We start from the raw sequence: 14251 nt of genomic DNA, 5'->3' as shown, positions 1-14251 counted from the left end.
GCGCTGAGGAAGGCAGCCATGTTACGTCAACCCCATCATGGCGTTCAGCCAGGAGGGGAGCGCGACTGGTGGTGTTGTTAGTGTTTAAGACGGAAAGTCGGAAGTTAATATTAGTGAATGGACTACCGACCATCAGTGTGTTTAAGTAATGGCGTGCGAATTGAGGTTACATAGCCCAGTTGGTGCTGATCCTGTCGTGTATCATTGGCCTCTTACGTCTGGAACGGGCTCGGTATGTATCATATTTGCCATGGCTCGAAATGAAAACATTAGTTTTCATCGTGGTCACATTCGAGATACGGAATCACCAATGAATGTTTACTTCTGTTCTTTACCTATGCCGATGGCTTATCAAAGCGCATGTTTTGTTTTCAATGGGGGTTTCGTACTTCTGTGGACCATGCTTTGTGTGGGTCCTTGGCGGTAATTCAATGAATATATGTATATTGTTTGTCTTACGGCCATATCGTTTGCACTAAGTGTTTGAGATTATATAGTAATTTATAATTATAATTTGCTATTTTCCCTGCGTCTGTTTTTGCAGTACCGTTTACAATTCTGAATTCCCCTCTGTGAGGGACATGAAGGATTTCTTGATTGCGGTTAAAATACATTTTTATTCTTGAATTCCCTCGCTAATGGCTAAATTTTATTTTTCAGGATAAACACGATGGTGCAATTGAAATCATAGATACGATAAGGTATGTTTGCCCAACGATTTGTTTTTCTCATTCTGTAGCCAATAAGTGTTTTATCATTCAGGCGCTGATTGAGTTTGTGTTGGATCATGATTTAGTTTATTGTGTGGTTGTATTTTAAAATCTTAAATAAAAAATTATTTTTGTGGTGAAATCTGATGTCATTAACTTCACTGAAAATTTTGCGTTGAGCACCTTAGTTATTGGTAGTGCTTAAGTAGTTGTTCGGAATAATTTTAGTGTGGAATCAATGTATAGCGAGATGAAGTGAATGGACAGCACCACGGAATTGCGGTTTAGTTCTGATGACTGAGGAAAACTATTCTGACTAGTTTTGTTGGTTTGTTTGGTAATACTTGCCACAGTCGACGTTCCGGTAATGAAGTTGCATGTTTTCATCCCTTATATTCGAGTCCACTATCTATTTTAATACGGAAATTATTCACAGCTGTATGAGCGTACTTTGGAAGCCAACCAACGTACAACGGGCACGTTGTAGTTGTCTTGTTCGCTTGCGTGTTCGTAGCGAAGTCTTTTTGGTAGAGTCAATGAAGGAAGTTTTGTATTTTCTTTGGGAGTCTTTGTTTTGTCCAAATTTTCTCAATTTTTTGTTGTTGTTTATTCTTTAAAACAGGTTATTTAGATGTATAATTAACGTGTAAGAATACTGCCGACCAATTCCCGTGTTAGTTCATTAACCGATGTTGAATAAGGAAATGTTTGCTGGAAATCTGGCCGTAACTCAGGGATGTCATGTCACGAGCACACGCATTACCTGAGTATGTAAATAGTGGATGCAGGCCTATTCCATTTCGTACTACGGCTTCCTCCTACCGCTGTGGTATGCGAATTTATTTGGCCTTGGGTTGAATGCCGACACTGACTCTTACCTCCCCTAACCCAGCTTCTTTACCGTCTCTCCCTTTCTTCCTCCCTGGAATAGCATCCGTTCAGTCTCTTGTCCCTTCTCCACTTTTTCTTCTTCTTTTCTCCATAGTATTCGTTCTGGGGAGGAATAACCAGCCATGACTCCTGTGACCTCTTGATTAATTTGTGTGCCTCTTATATTATTGTATTTTTTCTGTCAGCATCATAACCGCGGGAAATCTGTAACCTTATGCCGACCAATTACTTGGAATCTTACCTTTTTTAGCAGTACTTTCCCTTGCAGATCTGTGCTTAGCGTCTCTTTCAATCCATTTTGTTAACGTCGGCCAACATCCAAGGACCGTTTTGCGAAGTCCGTCATGAGTGCTTGGTGAGACAATGCCATCCGTTCTATTCTCCTAATTTTTGTTTGTGTTGCCAACAAGGTGATACAATTGTATGTGTGAATATTTGAGTTGCTACCAGTAGGAATTTGAATGATTTATTACTTGTTGGCGTGATATGAAATAGCTGCAAGTAACAGGTTGTACCGTAGTAACGTTTCCGTTTTGTTTGATTTTGAAAGAGTCAAAGACTTAAAGTGATATTGTCCGTTTTCTGAGTACAAGTCGGTTTCCTGCGTTTAGTTCCCGACTTCGAGAATTTATTGCCTCAATATCTGTTAATTCGATCCGGTTGGGTGCTGCAAATTGCTGTTCGTAAATTTATGTGGCGAAACAGTCACTTTTTTGAAGGCCTTTGCTGTAAAATATTGCTTTCTGTCCTGTAAGGTTGCCGACCGGAACCAATCGCTCACGGTTCATTTTGGTGTGACCGACTGGAAACAAATACTTGGAAGCCTTTGTTTTGCGAAGACTAAACCAAACCTTTTAAGAAGCCGCCATTTAGGATTCCGTGACAAATTTTTTTGTAGCCTTTATTCCATGCCTTGGATTCTATTTTAGGATCCTCTCCGTGATCGCTCGAGGTTTCGTATCTATTCAGGATTTCGAATGGCATCGGAATCAGCCCGCATAGCTATCTCAAGCACCTTAGTATCATTTCCTTTTTTCACCCCCTTCAGTCCACTGCTCACTACCGTCTACACCTACGCTTTCACGTCGTTGCACGCTTTGGCGTTCAAGACCTTGAAGGGTCATTAACCCTTTCCATTTTGAATTCTAACGTTCGTTTTTTTTACCCACTTGCGTCCGAGGGTGATCCAACCTCCCTTATTTAGATTCTAAGCTACCTTTCAGACTAAATAGCCGGTTGGGCTGTGGAAGACGCTTTAGATCTGAGGACGAGGCCTTTTTGGACCACGGAGGGGAGGGGAAGCTTACAAAGGGAGCTTCATGCGTTGAAGGCTATTGGCGTCCATCCGCTCGCGTAGCTGCTGCGGTGGTAGTCCGGTCCCAGCCCTTCGGCTCATGGATAATGGTTTTTATTTGCATTGTTGCCAAGTCTCGTGCACTCCCATTCCAGTACTCATCTATTAAATTCTTCAAGAGCCACCCTCCCCTTCCTAGGAGACAGGAAGCCCTGGAGTTGCGAAACGTCGACCGCGTACACCTGTTACATGTCAATCGGCGTCATTGGGCTATTCAAGGATGACCACCATACAACCTTATGCATTCCTTTTTGGAAAAGTAAATGACAGAAGTGATTCGTGGTGGATACATTTTTTGTCAATATTTACCTTTCCATGCATATTTGTGCGGCGTGGAGAAGGGCGCCTTGTGAGGAATTCCTCCGCTCTTATATAGATAGTGGGCGATAGGTTTTGTGGCATTGCAGCAGGCGTTTTGAGGCTTTCGATGGTTTCATCCGGAGGATTAGGATTGCGCCATGTACCTCTTGGATAGCTATTTACTTATTGTGCTCTTATCGAAAAAAAATATTAGCGACGAGTCGCCGTAACATTAATTCACATGTTGTTTTTCACCTGTTCTTATCTTACGGAAGACCTAACGGAGGATAGCTATTGCAGCCTTGTTTGTATGTCTTAACCCCGGTCCCTTGTATCTTTCGGTCCCTCAAATGCAGGAAATTCTTGGTTAACGGCAAAGCATTAATATTCTTAAATGCCCTCAAGTGGAACTTGTAATTTCTAAAAATTTGACTTTTTTGAGGGATTTTAAGAAAAAATTGAAAATCTTTAGGGGTTTGGTGACTGCGATTTCAGTAAATGGATTAACTCGTGTAACTTAAACTACCATAAGAAATAATAAGATCCAAACGAACAAATTTGCAACCGTTAAGGGAAAGTAATGTAATGCTATTAATAATGGCGTTACGCCCATATTTTTCGAAAAATTGGGTCTTCGTTGACATTGACGGCTGTCACTCAAGTGTTGATTTTGCGTAACCTTTCGATGTTATTAGCTCGCAAGAAATGCTTTAGAGAGTTTCACTACCCTTTATGTACGTGATGTGGTGTAGTCGACGTGAGTTGCGCGTCATGGTTGTGCTATGCAAGACAGCTGACGGAGAATATCTGTAGCTAATTCAGAAAGTAGTCGAGTTGTCTTAAGAGTAAATCAGTGGTTCTTGGTACTCGCTACCATAAACCGTGTATGAGAGTATATTACGTAGCATTGCTTACATTTCAAAATTTTTACCTCTGTTAGCAACCCATTGCACTTTCGATTTTTTTAACTGCTTATGCTGGTACCACGTTTTAATGTGCTTCCTTAAATAGCACAGTTTCGATCATATACATTGCTTAAATTATTTGCGCTAAGACTCACTCTTTGAGATTGATTTCTCCTTGGCTTCATTTTCGGATCTAGCTATTCCTATTTGATTTTATATCCTTAATGCTTTTCGTGTTTCGTTGTTAATGCTTTTCGTGCTATTGTAGTGCGGGTATCCGCGATGTCTAGTGTTAGGGTCGGCATTTCGGGCATCTCACTGTGTTGATTATCTCTCGAAGTTAACTATGCGACGGGTTACCCTAAGGGCTCCTGTCTTGTTTCTAGTATATAGTTTGTATGTTTAGAGGGAGATTGAAGCCTCCTCATTCTGGAGGGGCCAAAAGTTCTCTCAGATTGCAGCGTTATTATTAGCCATTGAGTATTTTATGCACTTATCGGCAACGGCAGGTTGAGCGAACTTGAAACTCCGTCCTTAATATTGGATTAAAGGGAATTGCGAGGAACGTGCCTCTTCTTAGCTGTACCACATTCGCTTTCATCGTTTAAGATGGATGTACTTCGGCTAATAAACTTGATAACCGTTTAAACGTTATTGTAATTGAAGTTGTCCGTTGGAAATCATTTTAGCCCTTCAGCCGTCAGTCATCGTCGGGGAATGTAATTTTTGTCAGAGGTATACCTCTCAAGGCAATAGGAACGGATATCTCAGTATTTTGTTATGATGTTGTGTCGGCTTGTTTAGAACTTATCCCCCATGCGTTACTACATCTATTCGTGTTTAATACCTGCAACAATATTACGATATCACAGCATATCGAAGCCCGTATTCATCAGACTTCCTCCTGAAATATGCCCAAGGCTTAGAAATCATGTGCCGATTTTTTATATTTTTAGTACATTCTTTTCTTTGGTAATTTCAGTCATTTTTTTGCCGATATTTTAACGTATTTTGGATTTTTTCCGGCGACTAATTTAACAATTTTGAACTTCTTTGATCACCTTTTCTTGGCAATTGAAATATTATTTACCAATCCACCAACTTTCGACAGGTCCATCTTCCCAGAGCACCTGTTGTGGGCTTAGTGGGTAGAAATTCGCTCACCATTTTGATTTGTGCATGCTGAAGAGAGGATCAATCCATAGTATTAAAATTCACGAACTCAGCGTTGTATAACTAGAAGTTCCTTTCGTCTACCTGGCACTATTTTGTCCTTGGAAATGAGGGAACTCAACGTTATTGGTTGGATTCTTGTAAATATCGATGTATTTGTGATTTGACCGTAACAGTATTATTTTTAGAGGTGGTGTTTTGACATTTTTTCTCTTTTACATCCAGCGATTAATGAGTGACTTCTCTCGAAAGCGGACTTAACTGGATCCGTGTATTTCTTTAGTGAATTTAATCGATTGAGAATTGGGCTTATATTAAGTGTAACATGAGGATTCGGAAAGGTTTCCACCTCCCTGTCATTTCACGTTTTCCGCTTTGTTTATATTTTATGCTTATCTTCTCCCTGCTTCTCAATACCCGAATTACTATTCATAGTTTATCCTTCCCCAGCTTGTTTCGTTGTGAAGCACTTTTCTAACTAATCCCAGGCCTACTGGTCAGACTTTGTGGACTTGTGGTATGATAAATCGACGAATTTGATTTGAAAGGTGCTGTCGATATGCTGACGTGTGTTTTGTTTTTTGAAACATTCATTCATTGAATGGAATCCTGATTTATTAATTTTTTCCTCCGAAACGTGTTTGCCAATAAAGATTTTCTGGTGTCGATGAATGTGAAATATAGTTTTATACGTTTTCCTTTACCTAGAAGTTGTTTCCGTGGCCGTAAAGCCGTTAAAATCTTTCTTCCGCGTATATACTTGGAAGATAGTTGTTAGTCCTTTTCCACCTTTCTTCTGCACCTGTTATTAACCCTTCTTTGATGAAAAAGTGGAGCTGAAAGTGGCATTGTAGTGTGTCGAGTGGTGGGGTTTAGTTTTCCCCTGTGCGACACCAGGGGAAGGGAGGTGGGAATTTAACGCCTTGAAATGGTCACTATTGATCTGTCGGCTTGGTGCGGCCGGCAGCTGAGCGCCGCCGGAGAGCGGAGGGGACGAGCAGGGGGGCGGGGCGACCCTTGTGTCGAGAATGCGTGGTGCAGGGAAGGTAGCCTTAGCACGTGCCCGAATGTCTGAATATTCTTGTGTGTAGAGACTACTGTTATTTCTGGTTTTGGTATCCTTCGCTAGTTGAAGGCGGTACTGAGTGCTCCCTGAGTCGAGAATAAAGACTTTCTTCCTGTTGTGATGGGGAATAAAAAGGGATTTTTTCTCTATTATTTGATTACTGTAATTCTTTCAGCGCGTGGTATTTTTATATTAAGAAATCGTTTCCCTTGGCGCTGTGGAACTTGAGCATTAGTAACTAAAGTTAAAATGGTGGAAGATTTCCTTTGCCTTTGCTCCTCATGATGCTGCAATTCCACTACACGAGGACCCTAACTTGGAAGTACTTGTTTTTATTGTAATTTGAAGACGGAAGATCGGTTCGAATGCATTGTGGATACTAAATAGTTCCCTGCAGGTAGTTTATTTAGGCTAATTATGGGAATAGTGTATTTAATAATTGGCGCTAGTAAAACTTTTTTCCTATGAGTAGCTAGCTTTAATTTTTTATCGTCTTCGAAGTATCGCTGGTACCATGAGGCGTTCTAATGTTCGACGAATTTGAATTGTTAAACGTTTGGTATGAAGTTGCTTCTTCAACGTTTTTCTAAGCTCTATAGTAGCTGACGCTTATGGTTGAGGGCACTAGGTGATTATACATGTGAATTTTGTGAATGGGTGACTACTTTCTTTTATAGGTTTTGTGGTATGACGAATTATGATTGCCCTAAAGGCAGATTGGTAGTAAACCTTGATGCGGACCTTACCATTTCCACAAGCTTTTAAGAGCTTCCCTTTAGGAACGTATGCATGCTTCTCTTTCCTCTCTTAAGTCAATTTCAGCTTCAGTCTTGAAGTTTTAATTTTTATGTGGACTTTCTGATTTCTGTTCATGTTTTTAGGATATATACAATGACTTTGGGGTGTATTCCCGTGTAAATTCATTTGTTTGGCGTGTTTAGATATAATGAAATTTAGTCCTGATTTGTTTTAGTTCTACGTGTCCTCTCCTTTTGTACTTGGGAATATCGCTTGCTTTATCTCATATCGCACCGCCCACGAACTCCTCCTAAGGTCGAATTAATTATCCCAAATGACCTGTTTGATGTCACGCCTTGCATTCTGGATATGTATAGTGGAGTTTTCTGAGAACTATACGGCAATGGAAGATTGTGCTTAGCCTAAAAGCACTCGTGTGGCCGTTTCCTTAATCACCAACGTCCAGTCGTCTTCAGATAAGGCGACTTCCCTTCGGCGAGAGCTGCTTCATTTGCGCGTATTTTATCCGGCGACGATTATCTTTCTTCCTGACCAATCGTGAGCGTCCCGTGGTGATCGTTTGTGTCCCTGTCTTTCTCAATCTGTTGACGAGCGGAAGTGGCCTTTGGGGTGTGGGGTGCTGAAACGGCCGTAATGCCCCGTTTACACCACGATCGTCGCGACGTTGATCGCGACTACTGCACGTCTACACGTCTAAAAGTTACCATCGTAACTCAGTGCTGCCCTCGTTGTGGAACTGTGTCAGATAACAACTGACGACGACACTGCGTGAGAAAATTGAAATCCTGGAAATTAAGAAGCAAAAGAATATTAATGTTTTCATGTGCTAAAACTGAAGCTAGACCGAACTGTCTGTAAAACGTTAAAGAATATAGGTTTCTTTATGGGAATCTGTCCAAAGTTTAGCAATATTCGTGCGGTAAAGACAGTAGATATGTCTCCTTGCTACGTTCCAAATTGGAATATTTTGCTAACTGGTCATTTTATTATAATATCGACTCCATCCGGATTGAACGTGTCCAAAATAAATTTTTCAAATTAAATAATTGCGATTTATTAATCTCTTTGTCTGATTACATCACTTCATATATTCTTTCCCTAGTTAATTTGAAAACTCTTGCACGACCAAGGATCCTCCAACAAAGGCATATTCCTCTACAAAATTATCAATTAATATTTAGATTGTTCCAATCTCCTTTATTAGTAACTTTTAATGGATCCCGTCATAGCTATATAAATCCTCACCTGCCTGTTTTTAATTACCATAGAGCAAATTATGTCTTCAACTCCCAGCTATGATGAGATAAAACTAAAACTAGTCACAACAGTCCGTGAAGTCTTTAAGAAACTAGATTCTTCGAGAGAATATGTCAAAACATTCAAGAATATTCACGCATTAAAGACAGTACATATTGCTGTTATAATTTAACTAGAAAAGGCTTAGATTTCGGCTTGATTCGGCACAAGTATTGATATCTCCATGTCCTCATCTAAATGTTATGGTTATTTCTGGCGAATTTTATTGTGAAATCCTGTATACAATGATTTAATTGGTTAACATTTTGTGCATGTTTGTTATTTTCCATCATCTGTGAATTATAATGTAAGGATACATGGTTATGGGTTAACCTGTAAATAACGAAATGCATAAAACTGGTATAGTACAGAATATCCGATATCATTTGGTAAATAGAACATCAGAAAAAACTTTCCCCTAACGACCTTCCATTGCCTGCTGAATAATGTCTTCAATCGTTGCCATATATCTTTGATATATTAGAGTTATTTATGAAATATCAATTACTGTATCAAGATTGCAACGGCGCGAAAGAATCGTATATGCATCGATCTTCATTTCGATCTCTTTTTTTCTTGGCACACTAGCGCTAACCATCGTAAGTTCGGCAGTGTTAGGTACTAAGGCCTACGATGGTAACTCTGCGCGTCTACACGACGTTTTGAGGTTACGATCGTACGGATCAACGTCGCGACGATCGTGGTGTAAACGGGGCATAACTGGCTGGTGGAACGAAAATGCCATCGCTGTCTGGTGTCGGTTGTAACCTGAGAGAGAGAGGCGAACTGGAGCGCATGTAAACCTTTTCGAAATGCAGTCATAATACCTTGTTGCCTCTTCCGGATTAGCGAACAGCTGCTGGGATCAGTCGCTGGTGCATAATAAACTCCATTCTGTTGAGTCTTTCAAGGAGTCAAAAGTGTTTGGAAAGTTAAATGTTTCCCCTTTCAGTGGAAAGTGGGATACGCATATAAAGTTTATATTTTTAAGGCATAATATCGTTAGAAGGCAGTGCTTTCACGTTATTAGAATATTTTTTATTGGTATATAATTGTGGTTTTACGTTATTTATCAAATATTTTCCGGCCTTTGAAGCCAGTTGGATAACCTCCTATTCTGGCAATATTAAGGTAGAAGTTCGAGATGGGTGTTTCTCCATCTGTGTTACTCTATTCGTTGATAACTTGCACCCCGATAGAAATTGCTCGCGACAACTACAGCCAAGCTGTTGCAACCCTGATCGACTTGTCTAGCTTTTAGAAGCAATAAGGTTTTGTTTTGATTTTCATTCTTTTACATTGTTTGAGTGTTTTTCGGCGGTATTGTAGGCGAAATATACCGATTCGTTACCATAGCTATATCGGAGTGGTCGGGTGGGATAGTTGCAACTGGTCACGGGTTGGGAAGGATTTGGAAGCAGGTTGGGCGAGATAAATAAATTTATCTCTGAACGAGGCATTATGTGGCATTCATTTCAGAGAAGGCATAACTTCCCTTCTACCGATCTTATTGTCTTTATTTCCAGGTGTAATACTTCCTTAAAATTTGGGCTTTACCGTGCATGCAACCTTTGGAAATATTTTCCTGTCGCTCAAATGTAAATATTTTTTATCCGAGTTAATTCTGAGGCGAATAATTAAACGTGAGATACAAGTGAATGTTGGCATTATGCAACTAGTTATTTCCTGAAAATTTCAAGGCTATAGCTTCAGTTTTAAACAAGGAGTGCGTCTCCCAAAAAGACCGGTCGAGCGAGAGTGATGGGTTCCCTTAAAAATCATCATGGTATCCGACATTATGGTATTGCTTTGGTATTGGACGGTTGGTCGTGTGAGCGCGTGCAGTCGATGGAAGGCCAGCGGAAGCACCCTCCCCCATGGCACTATTTCGGTACGGACTGTGTAGTGTGTACACACTAACTCGGATAGATTCCTCTCGACGCTCTCTCCCTGCCCCCCTCCTCCCATACATAGCTTTTTTCCCGCCTTCCTCTCTGCTCGTAGCCGTCCCTCGCTTTGCAGTCGGCTTCCCTTCCCCGCCCTTCCACATCCTTCAACTCTTTCCCTTCCCCTCCTTTGCCCCGTCTACTCTCGCCCGTGGCCCGATGGAGCCCTCCGCAGCGCCTGCATAGCCTCTCCCTGCTGCCCCTCCTTATCTTCCCCGCTCTCCGAGCCATCCCGAAAACTCTCTCTCGTTCGTTCGACTGCCGACTTCTTCGCTTTCTGCCCTCCCTTCCTCCCCTTCCCCCCTTGTCTCTCGTGCTTTCTCGGAGGCCCGGAGCCTCGTCCCGGCCGGTTGGCCCCGTGGTTCGCAGGATCCGTTGTGTTTGCTGCGAGATTCGCCGCATCTTCTTCCCCTCGATTCGCCGGTGGAATTCATGCTGGGCTTTATTTGGTCTTTGGGGCATTGGGGTGCTTCGCGTCTGGTTAGGCCCGCGATTCGTTACCATAGCTTTATCGGAGTGGTCGGGTGGGATAGTTGCAATTGGCCACGGGTTGGGAAGGATTTGGAAGCAGGTTGGGTTTGTTCGCTGGTTCCTGCATTGATTTCTCATTGTTGCCGATCCCTTCAGTACTGATGGTTCTACCTGGACGGTTGGTACTTGTCGGGTGTTGGTTATGGATGACTGCACTGAGGGTCGGCCATTTCCTCCTGTACAGTCTTTCGGATTCTGTTTCATTATTATTTTATATGAATGTTTACGCATTCTGTCGTTACCTCACTCAAGTCAGTTAACGAATCATTTGAAATATACTAATGTTGGCGAATGTTTTTTTTCACTTTCGTTTCATTTACGGCTGCATACCGGTCAGCAGGTGTCGCACAATCCTTAATATCAAAATTTCTAGGAATGGGATTCAGTATGCTGTGTCAGCCTCCCTATGTTTTCCTTTGTTGGCCTTTGCGATCATTATCAATGCTATATACTCTCGTTTTTCTTCACGTTAAGTTCCCTTTATTGTGTTCATCTATTAATCTCTGTGTCAAAGGAAATCATCACTTTTAATAAGTGCCAGTTCTCTACTTCAGCTACTGTATCAAGAGACCCAAAATTCTCAAGTTGCTTTCGGGAGGAGAATATCGTTTATATGTTTGGTATCGTCGTGGTAAACACGTCGTTTTTTATTTGCATCCTGCCTGTAAGTTGAGGAACTCGTGAACTTCCTTATTTTAATAAAAATATCTTTTTTTACCCGGTGACAGTTTGTCTGGTTCTTCTCTTTATCTAAGAGAGTTGAAATTACAGATTTGTAAAACTCCAATCACTTTCTTCATATTTAATTCATAATTGTTTCGATTTTTGAGTCATGTTCAAAGGTCGTGTCGTGAACATGACTCTCAGCAGTCGAAAGAATGGCCAGTATATAATTGCTCACTTGGGGTCTTACGCAGTTAGTTTTCATTTTTCTTGTAGTCGATGCCTAAAAGGTGAAGCAGTAACTTAACCTTCAGTTTTAAGTTCTATTACCCACAGTTGATTTTTTGTACGCTTTATTTATTTAATGGCCATTATGAGTCTATAGTTGTAATGGGAGTGTGACATCTTCACGTGGCAGAGTTAGGGGTGCCTGTTCTGCACTTTTCATATCTTTGATCTTGTAGTGGTTGTTGGGAAGTTTATTAAAATTTTGGAGTCTTTAATGGTTTTCGCGTGTGAGAAATATATTTTTTTGCTCGTAATGTAGGAGCATATTAATGGCAAATTGATGACTCCCTGTTGCCCGATAGTATCCTGTCAATTTAGATTGTGTGCTCTTTTAATTCTTGTGGAAAGAACGGTTGGAAGGTATCTTTGCATAACCTGTTGCAATCGCGTTATTCATCACGAGGGAATTCATTCCATAGAGAAACAGATGGGCTGGAACAATCCAGTTTCGCGACTTGAACTAAGGGTACCTGGTATTGAACTCCACATTCTGCCTAGCCTAGAAAGGGTACTGTGTGTCAAAGCGTCGCTTTTCTTGCTTCTCAATGTCAGCTGTGGTCATAATGTTTCATCAAAGTTTGCTGGATAGTTTCGCTTCAGCGATTTTGGCGCCATTTTTTATTTTCTCTCTGGTTCGCCTGTATGGATATCATCACAGATAAGCTAATGTTACATTGAAACATGCTGAATGTCATACGCGGACCGTGCCTTATTTCTTATGGCGGATCTATTCAGTTTATGCTTGTTTTTATTTCGGGCTCGTTGGATTCTTGTGATATTATCCGTTAAATTTTTTCTCTCAGTTACTGCGTTTGTGTCATATCTAGGCAGCGTCATGGAGTTCTCAGATATGGTATAGGGGGTATATGGTAGATATAAAAAATGATCTCGTGTTAGCCACAAGGTTTAATGAAAATCGTGCGTTAAATTGAGCGTGTGTGTTTCATCGTGGAGGCATGAATTGGTTTGATAATTAAAAAACGTCATATTCCGGTGGGGTTTGTTTTGGTGAAATGACGGTCGTTTATTTAGATTGCTGTTAGTTAAATATTTATCTTTGTCAGTGTTAGAAGTCGATAAATTGCAATTGCTTGACCATGTGGAGTTTCTCATTATTACCTGTTTTGTGGTGTTTCCTTTAACTATTTTAAAGCTTCATGTTATTGAAACCGCATGGTGTTACTTGCGGTGATTGTATAACCTCCGTATTTGTATTTCTTGGATTAATAGTGCGATGTAATTGATTGGCGAAATGGTTTTAATCATCGCCTCTTCTATAATGCTTAGCGGCTGTATTCGATTTTCTTATTGCGTTCATAGCGATCCTCTGTGGCTCCACAAGGCTGCACGTAGTTCATTTCTTACTACGTTAGTTGTCTGGTCCTTGTTCGTTGCATTGTGGTTGCTTTCGCCTTACGATCCAAAGAGGAGAATCATTGGATGCTCGCAAAACGTCATCAGTGGGTATTGGGTAACACAGCTGACTCACTTGAGGACCTGACCTCGGACACGTATGGTCCGTATCGATAGTTTTTCCCCTCGCCTTGCTCTAGCAGGGGGGGGGGGGGGGAATTATCACGCGAGTAATCCGGATCTTTTAAGAAATACTGCGAATCTGGTGGTTTAGTTTTTGTATCGTGTTTCTTCCGACATATATTTAGTCAACTTATGGCAGAAATGATCTTTTCTTGTTTGGGCCCTCTTTATTATTTTATCTCAATTGTAGGTACACGTATGCATGCTCGTAATTATTTCGCGGAAGTTTTATTTGAGTGCTCCGTGCGGTTACCGTGTGCTCGTGGTTGCACAGCGTCCTGCGTTCCTCCGAAACCGATCAATTGAAGGCCACCGGAAGAGGCATCGTCTTTAGCCTTGACGAATGATTGACACATTATTAACATTCCAATCTCGTTAACCGTGTCTTCACTCCGCTCGACCCGGTATTGGCATGATATTATCACCTGCAATGTGTTCAATTGGTTATTATCGAGTGCCGACCGTGAAGTTCTTTTCGAATAAGGATTTTGTTTGGTTATGGTTGCATTATTTGTTCAATAGGTGGTTCTTTTTCAATATTATTAGCATGTATGAAAACTAATATTGTAACTATATTCTTAAAATGTACGTTTAGGCATTATAATGCTGACATTTTCGTGAATTATTTAAATTGTGCCTCTAGTTATCGACAGTTTTTAAATAGCTGTTTCGTCCGTAACTCTGGCTGTAATCGTGGCGATTATTGTGATTTTTTTTTCCTGATCATGATTTCTTGCCTAATTATAGTGATGTTACTCATTCCATATTAGTTGTGCTTTTCTGCCGAAGCGGCTTTGTTATCTATTCCTTTGGTGTTTACTTAGTGTTTGCTT

General features: G+C 40.9%; 1 protein-coding gene across 1 annotated transcript in view; it reads left to right on the top strand.

Moving 5' to 3' along the window:
- LOC124157766 (histone-lysine N-methyltransferase, H3 lysine-79 specific) overlaps positions 1 to 14251 on the top strand; it is a 64463-nt gene continuing 50212 nt past the window's right edge. The window contains exons 1-2 of the mRNA XM_046532769.1: positions 1 to 232; positions 661 to 701. Of these exons, the coding sequence (XP_046388725.1) occupies positions 149 to 232; positions 661 to 701 (125 nt within the window). The 5' untranslated portion in view covers positions 1 to 148. The remainder of the gene's footprint in view (positions 233 to 660; positions 702 to 14251) is intronic.

The sequence above is a fragment of the Ischnura elegans genome, chromosome 4 (assembly GCF_921293095.1).
Source record: "Ischnura elegans chromosome 4, ioIscEleg1.1, whole genome shotgun sequence".
NCBI classification, from domain to species: Eukaryota; Metazoa; Arthropoda; class Insecta; order Odonata; family Coenagrionidae; genus Ischnura; species Ischnura elegans.
Note: the sequence above shows the minus strand (reverse complement) of the source record. Positions and strands in the feature narration are given on the sequence as shown.